General features: G+C 43.7%; 1 protein-coding gene across 6 annotated transcripts in view; it reads right to left on the bottom strand.

The window, feature by feature from the left end:
- The window catches only part of ryr3 (ryanodine receptor 3), a 136,342-nt gene that overhangs the window by 33,390 nt on the left and 87,952 nt on the right, over positions 1-15,000 (bottom strand). For all 6 annotated transcript variants that reach the window (XM_076037451.1, XM_076037452.1, XM_076037453.1 and 3 more), the window contains 19 exons: positions 12,226-12,328; positions 11,106-11,226; positions 7,934-8,103; positions 7,452-7,672; positions 6,446-6,536; positions 6,149-6,289; positions 4,953-5,116; positions 4,786-4,864; positions 4,412-4,501; positions 3,225-3,368; positions 2,782-2,844; positions 2,581-2,656; positions 2,376-2,499; positions 2,135-2,250; positions 1,962-2,029; positions 561-682; positions 369-418; positions 198-258; positions 1-110 (listed from right to left, as the gene is read on the bottom strand). The exon at positions 1-110 is cut by the window's left edge and continues 129 nt beyond it. In XM_076037451.1, the coding sequence (XP_075893566.1) occupies positions 1-110; positions 198-258; positions 369-418; positions 561-682; positions 1,962-2,029; positions 2,135-2,250; positions 2,376-2,499; positions 2,581-2,656; positions 2,782-2,844; positions 3,225-3,368; positions 4,412-4,501; positions 4,786-4,864; positions 4,953-5,116; positions 6,149-6,289; positions 6,446-6,536; positions 7,452-7,672; positions 7,934-8,103; positions 11,106-11,226; positions 12,226-12,328 (2,114 nt within the window). The remainder of the gene's footprint in view (positions 111-197; positions 259-368; positions 419-560; positions 683-1,961; positions 2,030-2,134; positions 2,251-2,375; positions 2,500-2,580; positions 2,657-2,781; positions 2,845-3,224; positions 3,369-4,411; positions 4,502-4,785; positions 4,865-4,952; positions 5,117-6,148; positions 6,290-6,445; positions 6,537-7,451; positions 7,673-7,933; positions 8,104-11,105; positions 11,227-12,225; positions 12,329-15,000) is intronic.

Here is a 15,000-nt window from a genome sequence, read left to right as displayed (position 1 = left end):
ACTTGCCCAGCTTCAGCATCTCCAGCAGCTTCTCCAGGTCTTCGGACGCGTTCTCGAAGAAGGTCTTGAGGCCGGCTTTGACCAGCTCTGAGCCGGACTTCATGACCGTCCTGGAAGACCAAACAACGAGAACTGTGCAAGGCGGCGGGGACGGGAGCTTTCCTGGGTGGAGGGGGCGCACAAAAATGCGAGCTTACCTGGTGTCGAGTGAGTGTGTGAGGATGTGCAGGCAGCTCACCATCATTGCAGAGTCACTTCCTGGAGGGAGGGAGGTAGGGTGGGGTGGGGAGAAAAGGTTGAGGAAGGAAGGAAGGAAGGGAGGGAGGGAGCGAGCGAAAGGACATAGGCGCGGGCAGCGTGAACCTTACCAAAGAGAGAAATCCTGTGTCTGACAAGAGCTGCCAGCTTACAGAACAGACTGGGAAAAAAAAGACCAAGTAAGAGCAAGAATGAGCAGAAAGTGGGAAGGAAACTAGAAAAGACTGATGGGAGCATTTTAGATGCAACAACAACGACAACGACGACGACGGCAAAAGATCCCGCATTGCACTGCGCAGTACCTGGTGACCATCTCCTTCTCTTTGTTGGAGGCGCAGCCACAGCTGCTCAGGCTCTTGCTGGGCGTGGACAGGAAGTAGAGACAGTGGTTCTTAAAAGTCTGGTCTATGAGAGGAAGCAGCACCTGCAGCGGGACAGAAGCATTAGCTCGTTAGCATTAGCATTTCATATCAGTTGATATTTGCAGCGTAAATCTGTAAAGCCGCGCGGCACTCGATGCAGTCAAGAGAATATTAGCCGCGCGAGACGCCAGTCTGTGGGGCAGCTGAGAGAAGATCAAGTCAGACTTGGGGGGAAAAAAATCAGCAGCCAGGCTAAACTAATAATGCATAACTTCAAAAAGTGAAGGTAGTGGAAAAAATAATGTCTTGTAGTGCCTTGTGCAAAAACAGAGGAATAAATGAAATTGGGCGGCCTGACATTTGATACATCATTGAGACATTTTGACACTAACATGCCTTTCATGTGTTTGCCAGAAAGGAGGTTCCTCTCTTTAACAAATGAAATGCAACAGCCAAATGGTTATTCACCATCACTACACTGTAGTGGAATCTTCTGTGCATATTGGGCATAAATACTGGACTGGACTGATTGAAGTATGGAATCTCCTACCCACCCGGCCGCCCCCGTGGTTACTGTTGCTATGCTTTGGCAAGCTTTCACTTTCACTACATACGTGGCAGCGTGTCGACGTGGATTTTTCCACAATTTTAGCGAATGGTGCTGAAAACACCGGAGAGAACTCGGCAGAAAGAGCTTGAATTTGCATCTTACCAGCATCTTTCTTTTTTAGATTCAAGTTTCCTTCTAAATCAAACATAAACATCTCTTTTCAGCAAGTTGTCTTGTAATAATTTTCTTCAACAATTTGCTGCTATTTTGAACCATTTTCAACAGAAAACAACAATAAACAATCTAGGAATGAGGGGTTGTGTCACTCTGGGTGTCACAAACAGAGCGTAAAACTGCCGCAGCTGGATTCTTTTCCGTTATTATCTGTCACTGTAGTGTTGACTGAGTCTTGACTGGTCTTGGTCAAAAGTCCCGAGTCCGTCCAGTCCCAGACTGAGACCAGACCGAGTAAAAATGTGAGGGCGAGGCCAAATTACGAAGTCTATTGGGACTTTGTCGTTTCGCGGTATGTTGCATGCTTTGGATATAAATATGCATATGAATCGCAATTAACCGCGATTCATGATTAATCGCGATTAATCGCACCATAGCCCTCTGAATCGGAACCGAAAAATGACTCATTTTTGGTTTATCCCTCCCCCCCTTTTATTTTTTCGAAGCCCCAACACACAAACAGCTGATCTCAGCACTGCAGTTGCAGTAATCTAATCACCATTGATTGCGCCTCACGCAGCCTGACTCCCACAACACCGAGAATATTACTTTCAAACCTTGGCAAAGAACTTGATTTCCTGGTCATGGGGCGATTTGTCCGTTTTCCCACTGGTGGCCATGGCCTCTGGATTGACAGCGGGAATGGAGAGCGTTAGGAGTGCAGGTGAGGCTCGGGGGAGGGGGGGGGGGACGACACACACGTTAGATTAAAAGCATTTGCACACTTTACCAAGGTGAGCGATGAACTCCTGCGCGGAGTCGACAATCTTCAGCAGCTTCTTGAGGAACTTGTAGGAAAAGCGCTTCTCCATGGAGGACGAGTCATGCTCCAAGTCTTGTAGACCTCTGCCACATGGAATGACGCATTGAGGGTAAAGTTGCCGAGAAAGAGACTAAGACTCCATAGAAGTGCTGTCCAGTATTTAGAGCCCCAAAGGTTTTTTTTGTTTGTTTGTTAATTGACTGCTCACCTTATGATGGCGTAGCCATTGATCTGCAGGAACTTGAAGAGCTCCTGGGCCTTCTCCCTGTCTCTGTGCTTCTCTTTAGCTGTCAGGGTGTCATAGGGAACCAGCAGCGGGTGGCTCCCTCCTCCTGGTTAGACCAATCAAGTTCGAGAATCACTCCAAACATACTAAAATATTTTTTTTTCTTCTTAAGTTTTCATTCCCACACCTTTGCTAATCAGCTCGCTCTTCTTCTTCTTGGCCCAGATGTTGTGATAATTCTCCGCAACCACCTCCACCATGCCCTGTGGAAGGCCCAAACGCAAGCGACATCAAAATCGATGAATAAAAAAAAAACATGACATCGCTATCGGATGACGTAATTAAATTCAGACTGCCGGTCCAATAACGGGAGCGTGAGAGGACGAACCTGGAGCTCCCGAGACAAATTGACGTTGTGCAGGTCCATCGGAGCGGGACTGAATCCATTTACCTACAGGAAACGAAATTACCCATCACACACACACACAGACACACATTTTGGAATTGTTTTTATGCCTTTTTGACAAAAACTTTGGAAACTATTGAATAATCTCAACAACATTTTTGCAAGTCGGTATTATAAAAGAAAATGACGGGGTTGGGGGGAAGGATTTTGTAGTAAATGAACTATAACTTTATAATTGATGCAAATGCTATTTGCTTCATTGTCCACAAAATGAGGTTTCTCCATTTGGTCTCTTAATAGACTTGCATATAACAGAGCTGGTTAATTTTGAAAAGTCACTTTGTGACTTTTGATCTAACGGATGAATCTACATTACGAGCATTAGCAACTCTGAGCAGCCTCATATGTTAATGGTGTTTAGCTACCAGAGACTCTGAGATCTTTTTCAGCTTTTCACTCTCTCTTTGTTGGAACATGGCCTCGCCCTCTTTGGTCCTCTCGATGTTCCAGCCCATGGCCAGCATGCTCTTCAAAGATTCCCTCACTGGCCAGCGGTAGGTCTCTCTCTCCTAGATGAAAATTTTTTTTTTTTTTAATAACAACACCAACAGCCTTCACTACGAGTAATAACACGTGTAATAAGCACATATATTATCTTAGAATTATTGTTATTGTTGAATTAATTACAAAGAGTGCAACAATATGATTTAAATAGTATACATAATCGAGGGGTGGGTCAGAATTTTGGACATGGGACCTCATTTCCAAGTTAGCCAATGTGCAATTTTACAATTTTTTTTATTCAACACATTTCATGCAGATCCTCTAGTTTAGCAGAATTGGTGCAAGGCTAGCGCAAGGTTTCTGCTAGCCTGCCAATAAAAACAATCTTTCCTCCTTCCACAGGCACCCCAGGCAAATAAATTACAGTGGCAGATTATCGATGTAAATTTCTGTGTTGACAGCATAATGTTGGAAACGAGACTAGAAATAAGACGAGTGCATCATTTTTGGGGCTGATGCTGTAAACAGTATCAGGGAGAAAAATAATAAAAATCCAACATGATCGACGGCTCACATTGAGAGGATTTATGTATTAGAGCCACAATTGTTTTTCATCCGCCATTGTACAATGCTTAACAGAGCAGAATATACACCATGAGACAAAGTGATGTTGCATTTTTTTTTTTTTTTTAACAGTTATACTTTAAGGGACCATCATAAATGATTACACATTGTACATTAATTGAACAGGTCAACTTTGGTCCCATGAAATTACATCTTGGAGCCGATCAATGCTAATTTGAGAAGTGCAGGGTAAGCAAGTCGCAAGCGGGGCAAGTAAAAAAAAAAAATTAAAAAAAAGTTCACAAACTCACAAACTCAATTACATCATATCAGTGCATTGCTGATGTCAGTTACACACAAAATGCCAAACTACCTCTCCATTTAAAAGGCATTTATAAGCAAAATAGCCTCAATTTGCTTGGACAATGTAAGCTAGGTATAGTACAAAATACGGTGCCAAGCAAAACTCTGCATGTGCAGCTGTAGAAAACTGAATCACCCCTCCACCCCCAGCAGCTAGTGCACCATCAGAAAGGCAATTTACCTTCTCACTCAGCGCTTTGTAAGGCTTCAGCAGTGGGTGACACTTGACCTGCTCATCCACACTGTCGCCATGTTTCCAGCCTGCCGACACCTGCAACAACAGCGTGGGGCACTTTCAGCCAAAACTAATATTGTGCCACGCATTTTACATATTTAGGAACAGGTCAGAAAAACAGCACAGCACATTATCAGGTGAGTTATATTGTTAAATTAATTTAAAAAAGCAAAGAATAATATTAAACAAAAAGAATGGAAGGACATGTATTCTGGTTCACTTTCACATTAGTGCACCGTACCATTTGCCTGTCCGTGGCAAATAAAGATAAAATTTCAAGAAAAAAAATAATCACCATCTCAACAAAGACATGGACTGACCTTCTCCGAGGACCACTTGTCATGGGAATGCTCTGCATATTTGGTGGCAATGTACTCAAGTTTTTCAGGCAGGGAGATGCTGTAAAGTCAAATGTTTACCATTATGTACTTATTGAAACATAGATATCATTTATTTATTTCTTTGATTCAACAACGAGGTCGCTCACTTGGCCGTGTTGATGGGTCTGGGGTCAAAGTTGCCCTGGGAGTCCACCGACGCCTGCTTCTCCAGCGTCCCCTCCAGGCTGGCGTCCACAAAGTCGGGCGGCAGGGCCCCGGCGATGGCGCACAGGCACGAGTTGGCCATTTTGAAGAGCTCGGCGTCGTACTTCTGCAGACGGGACGGCGGGAAGAGGAAGACGAAGAGGAGGAGCAGGGGGGGTTACAATCTGGCTTTTTCGGGGAGGAAAAACGGAGGACGGCGACATGAAAGACGGAGAGTCGGGGAAAGCGCCGAGCGATGAGCCGTCGCGAGCCGATAAATGATTCATCTGTCACGGCCTCGCCCGCTCGCGAGCACTTCACCGGGCCCTCGCTCCGCTGTCTGGTGCTAGCAAGACGCGACCCCCTTCGGGGGAGCCTCGCGCCGCCGCCACCGAGGAGGAGGACTCGAGACTTTGGATCGCGGGCGGATTAAACGGAATATTAAAGTTCGACGGATTCAAAGGCAGAGTCTCGCGTCTGCTCTGACTCGGAAGAGGAAGACGAGGAGGAAGAAGAAGAAGAAGAAGGCAAACTTAGGAAAATTAAAAAAAAGCGTAGAAGAATCACAGCTTTTTTGCATCTCAAACACGACACATCAGTGTTTTTCAACCACTGTGCCCGTATGTTAATGTCAGGTGTACTGTGAAAAATCATCCAATTTCACATAATTGGTCTAAAAAAAATACTTGCATTCCATTGCAAAAAAATAAAAAATGAACGCACTCTCAAATACAAATGTTAAAGAGGTGCAAAGCCCAGATAAAAAAATACTTGATCGATACGTGTTTGATTTTGGTCCTAGATGCCTATCAGTGAGATCATAATTAAAGATTTCTTGACATGAGAATATATAGATAGCGGTCCCCAACCCCCGGGCCGCGTGCGTCTTTTGGTACCGGGGCACACAGAAAGAGTAATTAACTTACGTTAAATGAATCCATTTTTTTTAGTTAATTTATTATCTGAGTCTAAACAAATTTATTTTGAAAGTTACTGGATTCTCTCCGTTATGTCGCCGCTAGATTAAACCCACGAGCCAGCAAGCTAGCTAGCAACATCAGTGAAAACACTTGAGAAACACTGGTCTATGTCCATGTGCACACACTAGGTTGTCATCATCATCATCATCATCATCGTCACGCCGTGCTCTCTCTTGTACCTTGTGAGAAAGGGAGTCAAAAATCCCCCAGAAGAGCTTCTTGGTGAGGAGCAGCTCCTCCTCCGAGGCCATGCCGAAGCTGCCCATGCCTGAAGGCAGACAGTAGTACTTCCAGTTTTGCTCGTAGTGGTTGATCAGGAGCTGGAGGAGGTCAGGAGAACGTGAAAAACGTAAATTTACTGCATTTTATCGATAAATGTGGGTCAAAACGGGTGATTCCAAAGAGGGCCAGTGAATCGTCCTGGGAGGAATCAACACGCGGCTTGTTGAACCGGCTCGTTCCAAGCGCTCGCCCACCTGGAGAGGGATTTTGCAGTATTCGGTGAGCATCGGGACGTCGAACACCAGCCGCCTGAGCAGCTGCTGCATCATGGAGGGACGCAGGTGCCTGCAAAAAGAGAGAACTGCGTCATCGGAAGAGGGAAATAAAGCAGACCAGAGGGTTGGGGTTAGGCTGCCCAGCTTGATTTCAAACAGGGCCACGGGAAGTTGCTCACTACGATGCAAAAACAAGTTAATACTCAACAAAAAAACAAAAACAAACAAAAAAGTATCTGCATTATCTCTTCAATTTTGAAACATAATGCAGATGCTACCTACCTGTTTACATATTTATAAGTGACACTTTCTGAGGAAGACAAACGTTATGCCAAAACGTGTAAAAAGGTGGGGAAAACCTTTGTCTGTTTAAAACAAAGCTATCGATATAAATCCAAAATATCTGCACTATTAAACTTCTTCCAGTAAAAAAAAACATTAATACCAGAAATTTATCTACCATACCGAAAAAAAAAATATCCCAAACACATACAGTATATCCCGAGACCAGTCAGCATGCCCACGAAATAAATAACTTGCATTTTTTTGAAAAGAAAAGTAGAAAACAACAGTCATTGTGTTAATGAGGTGGAGACGTGTGCAGGCAGGTTGGAGGTGAACGTGTGATGCGCGAACAATGTCGGGGGGGAATAAAGAAAAGGTGTAAAAAAAACAAAAAAACGGGGATGAGGGCAGCAAGTTTTTAACGCTTTAGAATGTGAGACTGTGGTGCTGAGTAAAAGACAGAAGGTAGCAGAGCTGAAAATGTTGAGCTTCTGTTTGAGAGATAGATAGCTCGATAGATAGATGTGATTGGCTGTGTGAATGGAACAAACCCAAAGGAGAAGAAGATCTACAAGGACAAAGGCAGACTGTTGCCACAGGCTGAACATGAGCCATTGCCCATCAAACCTAACTGGATGTATCCTCTTCCATTAATTGCTCCAGTTAGAGAGACAGCGGCGCAGTGGGTCAGCAAACTTACTTGCAGATGGCCAGCAGGCACTCCTCGATGGCGTCCCGCTGGGCCTTGGTCAGCGAACGGCCTTTGGAGAGGCGGTAGATTGTCTGCAGCGTGGAGTCGATCAGCTGCACGTAGTGCTCGGTGCCGGCGAACAGGGCGGCGCAGCGGGTCAGGAGGGGCAGCAGGGCCGAGCCGATGTACCGGTTCATGGCCAGCGCCGTCTCGGTGGTGCTCAGGAATTCCTGCAGGCGACGGACGGAGGGGAGGGAGACAAAATCTGAGGCGGGCAGAGAGCTACTACAACCACTGCTTACAATCAGGTTCTGCAGAACAGAACATTTCCACAAAGGAGTATAAGAAACACAATAAATATCTTGTTGAGTTACATATACAGCAGGGTAAAAAAAAAAGAAAAATGCAATTAATTTGCGATTAATCGCGATTAATAATTTTAATCGACTGACAGCCCTAATTATTATTCTTACTGGTTTTAATCGACTTACTGTGTCCAAAGACGCGGAGGCCTTAAGGTCAGGCAGGAAGCCGACCTCCAACATGTGGAGCAGGAAGGCCTGGTCCTCAATGCCGTACACTCTCTCCAGGAAGAGCACCATCGGGGCCTTGTGGTCCGGACAGAAACAGGCCGACATGTCCGGCTCAGTCACTGTGCCGTCTAAGAGATGAATAGGAAAAAAAATAAGTTTTAGGTATTCTTAGATACTACGCAAGTGTATTGCTGCCATGCTAAGAAAAAAAAAAAAAAAAAGAAAAAAAAAAGGTAACCGTATCGTGGAATTCTGTGAAAGTTTCACGTTTTTAGTAAGGGTGTCAAAGTTAACGCGTTATTAACGCGTTAACCCAACGCCGCTTTATCGCAGACAATTTTTTTATCGCGCGATTAACGCACACGGTGCTTTTTGAACATTTGGCCGCTCCGTAGATTGTGGAAACGGGAAATGAATTGACTCACAGCACACAGTAACACGCTTGCAGCCGGCTTGTAAACACAACAAAAAAAACAAAGACACTGAGCGTAGACTAACATGGTTAAGGCGTCAATTGTAAATGGAAAGTTCCACTTCAAAACCCTGCCAGTGATATGCATTTACTGTAACGAGCTCTTCCATTCGGCGCCCATGTTAATCAATGTAGTAGTTCACACCAGACGCGAACAGGCGCGCGGCTCCCCTCGTGGATCGCGCCATACATTTAACGTCAGTTCACAGGACGTGGAAGCGAAGCGCCGCCGAACGCTTCCATTCGGTGCCCACGTTAATCAATGTGGTGGTTCACACTAGACGCGAACAGGTGCGCGCCATGCAGTTGTCGTTTCGGCGTCTGCTCTATTTTGTGCGCGAACCGCGAGCGATCCTCGTCAATAGTACAGGAAGAAAAAAAACCCCTGGGAAAATCCGGTGAATTTTCAAAATAAAAACCGAATGACAAATTCGATCATATTTGTATGTTATATTTGTCAGTACATTGTATCAGAGTGCGAGAGAGATTAAACAAATACACACACACACAACTGAATGACACAAACCTGTGCATCTTTTGTTTTGTTAGTAGTACTTGTCATTGCTCCAACACAAATAAACATGCTGCATTTGCCTACTCCCATGTTGGTATGACTATTAAAAAAAATGGAAAAATGTACGTTTACGGTAGATTTAGAGCAGATAAAAAAATATGCGATTAATCGTGAGTTAACTATGGAAAACCATGCGATTAATCGGATTAATTTTTTTAATCGACTGACAGCTCTAGTTTTTAGGTGATAATTTTCCCGTTTTTACAAGATAATTTTTACGATATTACATTATTTTATGCTAGTGACAGGTAGATAGATAATTTTCACGTTATTTTATGATAATGAATTGTCAATAAAACAAACGATTTAGTGGAGCAGCCGAAGAGTCTTCTTCACAGTGAGCAGGATGACTTCGTCAAAATCCTCCTCAAAGTACACAGACGAATACCGAGAGTGCTCAATAAGTTCAGGATCTCAGCCTATGTCAAACCAAGCTAAAAGTAGTTTGACTGAATTGTGAAAACCATAGTGCCATATTCCATGGTAACTCGCTTATGACGGGTGTCGTTAAGTTTCGATTCGTAATCATGAAATAACGTGAAAATTATCGGGGAAAAAATTATTGAGTGAAAAACGTGAAAATTATTAAGTAAAAACGTGAAGCTTTTCATGTAATTACATGAAGCTGAGCCTTCATTATTACAAATTAACGTGATGAGTTCACGTAAAAAGTGAAACTTTCACTTTAATGTGATGCCGAGTTCTTTTTTTTAACCATGGCAGCAATACACTTGAGTATCTAACAAACACTTCTTGTAGATACTTTTTTGAACAGCAATAGGGGTTTGTTTGGGAGGAGCAGATAAATAGGTCAGGTTTGAAAAGTACAAGGGAGACAAAGAACAGAGAGGAGCATGAGCCTGCAGCAAAACAACGTACAACATATTTTAGACATAAAAACTGAAAGAAATAGAAAAGGGAACAAGAGCTACAGCTCTGTTCAGGTGGTGAAAGTTGAAATTGAAAAAAGCCAAATCATCCCAGTTCAGCCAGTTGAGACAAAGCTTGATTTCCTATTAGGTTCAAGGTTCTTTATTTGCCATTTGTGCATAAAACAGACACTCCAGGCACATTGGAAAGAAGTTGCAGAGAAAGCTCAGATAAGGAAGTTAATTTCCTGGCGGTACCACCGCTCAAAGTCTTGGGGTTAAAACTTTTGCACACTCGCTAACAAGGTGTAACGAGAGTAATGTCTGAGCAAGACAGGAGTGAAAGGAATCACTGACTTGCTGTCATTTTTTGGCAACTCTGGCTAAAAATGACTGAACAAACAGGAGGAGGAAAGATTCTGAAGACACTATTCTCTCTACGGTTGAGAGTGAAAGGCTGTGTGTCTCAATTCAGGGTCTGCACCCTTCGAAACGAGCGTCCTCAGTCTGAAGGAAGAGTTCTTCGAGGACCCGGCCTAGAAGGACGGACCAAACCCCGCCTCCCCAGTAACCACACGGGACGGTCTAACCTTTGGCGTATTTCCTTGTTACGTCACCGTCGGTCCCTCCTGCTGGCCAACTCCGGAAGTGATGTTTTTATAGCATCAAGCCAACCCTTGGTTCGCCATCTAACGATGTCGTTCGATATTCAAATAAGTAAAAACCCTACGTTAAAACTGCATATTTTATATGAAATTTCAATACTTAAATTTATACGAAGTGTCTTTGCCAGTATGTGCCACTAATTTCAGCTGACTTCCCAGGATCTCACGATGCTTTGCAGCAGCACGCAAAGCATCATGGGATACATAAGTACGCGAAGGATAGTAGCGGTGCATCCTTGGAAATCGGCTAAAACGAGGGCGCATTCCGAATACGCATTTTGAGTGTCCTAATTGGGACAAGCCTTTGCGCAGTGCTATGACGCAACTTCCTTTCGAATGCGTACTTCAAGGATGCAGACCCTGAATTGAGACACAGCCAATGTTGACTCTCTAATATCCAAACCACAAGAGGATTAACTCAATATAATGCCTCTTTATCCATGCTTGTGCTACCAGTACTTCCGGCCTTCTGATGTAAGGTTATCTTGGAGAAAGAAAGAGGAAACCAACTCTCCCTTCTCTTTACGTGAATGACAAAATGAAATCTCACCTCTGTGAACCACGGGCATTTTCAGGGGGATGCTGATGATCCCCACCAGGTCAACGGTGGGAACCAGGGAGCGCAAGATGGCCCGGATACGCAGCGCCTCGCCTTTGCCGGTGTTGATGAGCTGCAAGCGGGCAGGAAAAAGTTTTTGGTCGTGCATCAAAAATATGTAACATCACGGCACGGTAAAAGCATTTGGTGATGCTAAATTGCGTACAGAAGACTATTAACGCACAGCGGCTAAAACGTTTTTGGACACTTTATGACTACAATGTGCTAATAAATGTCTAATATCGTGCCTCCCCCCCAAAAAAGCCTGGAGCAAGCGAACGAAAAGATTTCAGACCCATTGCTCATACGTCTATTTTGGGGAAATGTTTTAAGAGCGTTATAAGCAGACAAATTACAACATCGGTTTTCTAACGGCGTAGATCTCCAGCATGCAGATTCACATCCTGCTGCAGCGACTTTTTGACACAGGAATAAACGGGGGTATTATCCACCTTGTTAAGGACTTCCTCTCTGACCGCCCTCAACAGGTTCTTGTCAGTAATACTCGGCCTGACATCATTGTGCTTAATAGTGGTGCTCCGCAGGGCACCGTTCTATCCCCACTACTTTTCTCCAAATGAATTCCGATTAGATCTGGAAAAGTTTCGCATGTATACAGATGACATGGCCTTGGTTGCCACACCAGAAGTGGTGCGATGAAAGCTTCTTAGAGATCAATGTGACCAAAACACAGAAATAGTTAATGAAAAGGGCCATGTGCAGCATTTAGGTACATATATTGATTGCAACCTTAATCACAGTGATGGATGTTGCAGCAAGATGACATCACTTGCAACACATCAGGCGTTCAAGAGTGCGCAAAGCTTCATTACTTTGTCTTATTAACAATAAACAACAACATTATTTCCACTTCCTTGTGCGCCATTTTCAAACACACAAAAATTCTTCACTTTTGATTGTTGGGTTGAGTCAAATTTAAAGGGTGCCTGCTGCATATTGGTTCATTCCAAAGCGAGTTTAGCCGGGCCCCAACGGACACGGCCCACCTTGTGCGGCGACACATAAACGTTCGGAAAGTGATTGCGGCGCAGATGGCGCTTCAGAGCCTCACGTGCATCTCGGGAGCGCAGCGTCCCAGCAGGTCGATCAGAGCCGAGTAGAAGGACATGATGGCGTTGCCCATGTGGATGACTTCCCCCTCGTCCTCGCCGGAACTGGAACACACACACACACAAGCCGCTCCGTCACTGAGGCGACTCGACAGAACCCGACAAAGAAAACGAGGACGAGAGGCAGCAGTTCAAATGACTGTGTGTCAGTTCATAGTGATCTTCCTTGGCCGACCGCACCGTCTTCTCACAGAGCAGCAGTTCTGTATATTTCACACTCTTCTCAACCCTGGTCGTCTCTTCACGCAATAACCTTCCCATTTCAACAGCCGCCAGAATTCCGCAGCCTTTGCCCGCCGAAGTCGATAAAACCTCCCCAGACCCAGCACACAGCTTTGATTATTTCATTGATTATATGATATGATATGATATGGTTGTCAGAACGGGAGCGTAGTAAAACTAAATTAAATGTGTCCCATGAGCATCAAGAAAAAAAAAACAAGAACAACAGACCTGAAAGCAACACAATGACAAGAACACTATAGCACAAACGTGAACAGAAGACACAAACGGAAGGCAATGAACCAACAAAGACAAAGGGAGACAAGGACTATTTATACACTGGGGCAGGGGAGCGCAGTTGAGAGCAATCAAGGGCAGGGCTGACAATGAGACACAGGTGACAGAAATCGAAAGAACCGATCACAGGAGGTAAAACTAAAGGCACTGACAACAGACTAAACAGATTTCAAAATAAAACAGGAAACACAGAACATGACAATGATAAGACTTAATTCTAAATTATATTACATTATGTCACTAATTATATTATAATGTTTTTATATCGCTGTAATATTATTCTTATTGTATTAATATTTTTTAGCAGTAGTAGTAGTAGTAGTATTTACTAATATTATCATTTATTACAATTACTGTTGATAATATTATTATATAATATAATTATAAGGAATCATATTTTGCATTCCATTGTTTGCAACTAATTCTATTACATTATATTGTATCGTCTTCACACCTTATCAGTACTATTTTTTTAAACTGTTTTACTTTTGCAGAAATTTAATTCAACTTGCCACTTGAAATTCCTTTTCACACTTTCTTTATTCCACGTAATGGACGATCACACCGGCTTCTACCACAACAACATTTCGCTGCCATGAACCCCGACATGTGACAAATAAATAAAAATCTTGGAATCTTTGAACCTTGATTAATGTCGGAGGGAATATATTACAAGTAACAAGTGTTTAATTTCTTTAAGTTAGATCCTCTATTGTTTTGGATTCAAACTAAAAAAAGCATCGAACTAAACGTCTAACACGTCAGTTACGCCGTCGTCGGGGGGCTAAACCGTAAATGAAAAAGATCTGAACAATGGCTCGCTCCACCCCCGGGCACAGAGAAAGAGCTCCCGTTCGTTGGCACCGCACTCTAACTTCACCACATGGGATGATGTATGAGCGCGAGCGGGAGTGTGACACGGCGGAGCCTCAGTGAGGGCTGCCGAGCTTCCCGCAGGCTCGTCGGAATCTTAAATATCTGCCGCCGACTCGGTGACGTCTCGTTGAGAAGCTAATCACAGCCCCCGTGCGCCACGAGAGAAAAAGACAAGGAAATGGGAAACTGGGGGCGTTCGTTCGCAAACAATAGCTGGCAACTAATAGCATTTGCATAATAATGCGTGCGAGGCAGAAAGAGCCAATGAGCTGGTGAACAATTTGAAACATTTTGGACAAACGCCGCAACGGATGAAAAACTCATTTCTTTCTTGCAGATTGATTTGTGTGCTTTGGACCTTTCAGAAAAAAAAATTGAATTGAAACTACTTTTTTCCCAGTTGCACAATAAAGCACGAGTGACCAATATGCTGTTACCAAACCACTTGCAAAACATAATAAGGTGGCGTTTTAACACACAGTGCGAGTATCTGCCAGGTGAGATTGCCCTCTTCTGTTCAGAAGCAGCAAGGCGGCTGATTATCACTGATTATCTGATGGTCCTGGCATTTATTTCGGAAGATTTTTTATATGCGCAACATTCATAGCACATTCATAAACAGTCATGGGCACAGACTGTGCAGTCAATCATTGAGCCTGTCAGCCATTGTTTTGCTCTGTCACAGCGCAACACGATTAGTGCATTTTTACGAAACCTTCCGTGCGCCAAGAGGAAATTTGCAGGAGAAAATTTGTGGAAACATTTGGAAGAATTAAAAAGATTTTTAGATTGATAAAAGCTTAACATACTGCCCATAAAAACATTAATAAAAGTGTATACTCGCAGTACAATAAAAGTATTTTGGTTTTCATACCCTTAGAAAGGTTCTTATTTGCATCGTGCTGCCAGTTAGCTGCCATATTGTGCTGCCATATTTCTAAGGAAGCCTGGTGTGGACAATCAAGCCGGCCAGAAAGTGCATTTTGTATTTTGGGTTACTGCTCGCATCTTCAAATTAACTAACAAAGAAGAAAGTGGATGAGATATCCAGGTTTGTGCTCACAGGCCATCGTAGTTCGCTGGCAAACTCAGGAGAGGGAGAGTGAGCGAAAGAACGCTGCAATCTAAAATATAACCACTTGATGCTGCTGTTTCCTCTCAAGATCTCCAAATGTTACACACTTAACCTTTAAGTTATTATATCTGTGAAGGTTCTGAGTCATCCAGGTCATCTTAACGTAAAAAGGGTTGAGTAAGGGCAACTGGACTTGTTCTTGTGGTCTTAAATGAATCTTGTTCTTCAAGATCACAAGAACAGGTCC

The sequence above is a fragment of the Nelusetta ayraudi genome, unplaced genomic scaffold, assembly GCF_046127955.1.
Source record: "Nelusetta ayraudi isolate G7.1 ecotype Tasmania unplaced genomic scaffold, CSIRO-AGI_Nayr_v1 ptg000052l, whole genome shotgun sequence".
NCBI lineage: Eukaryota > Metazoa > Chordata > Actinopteri > Tetraodontiformes > Monacanthidae > Nelusetta > Nelusetta ayraudi.
This window is presented reverse-complemented; position numbering and strand designations above follow the sequence as displayed.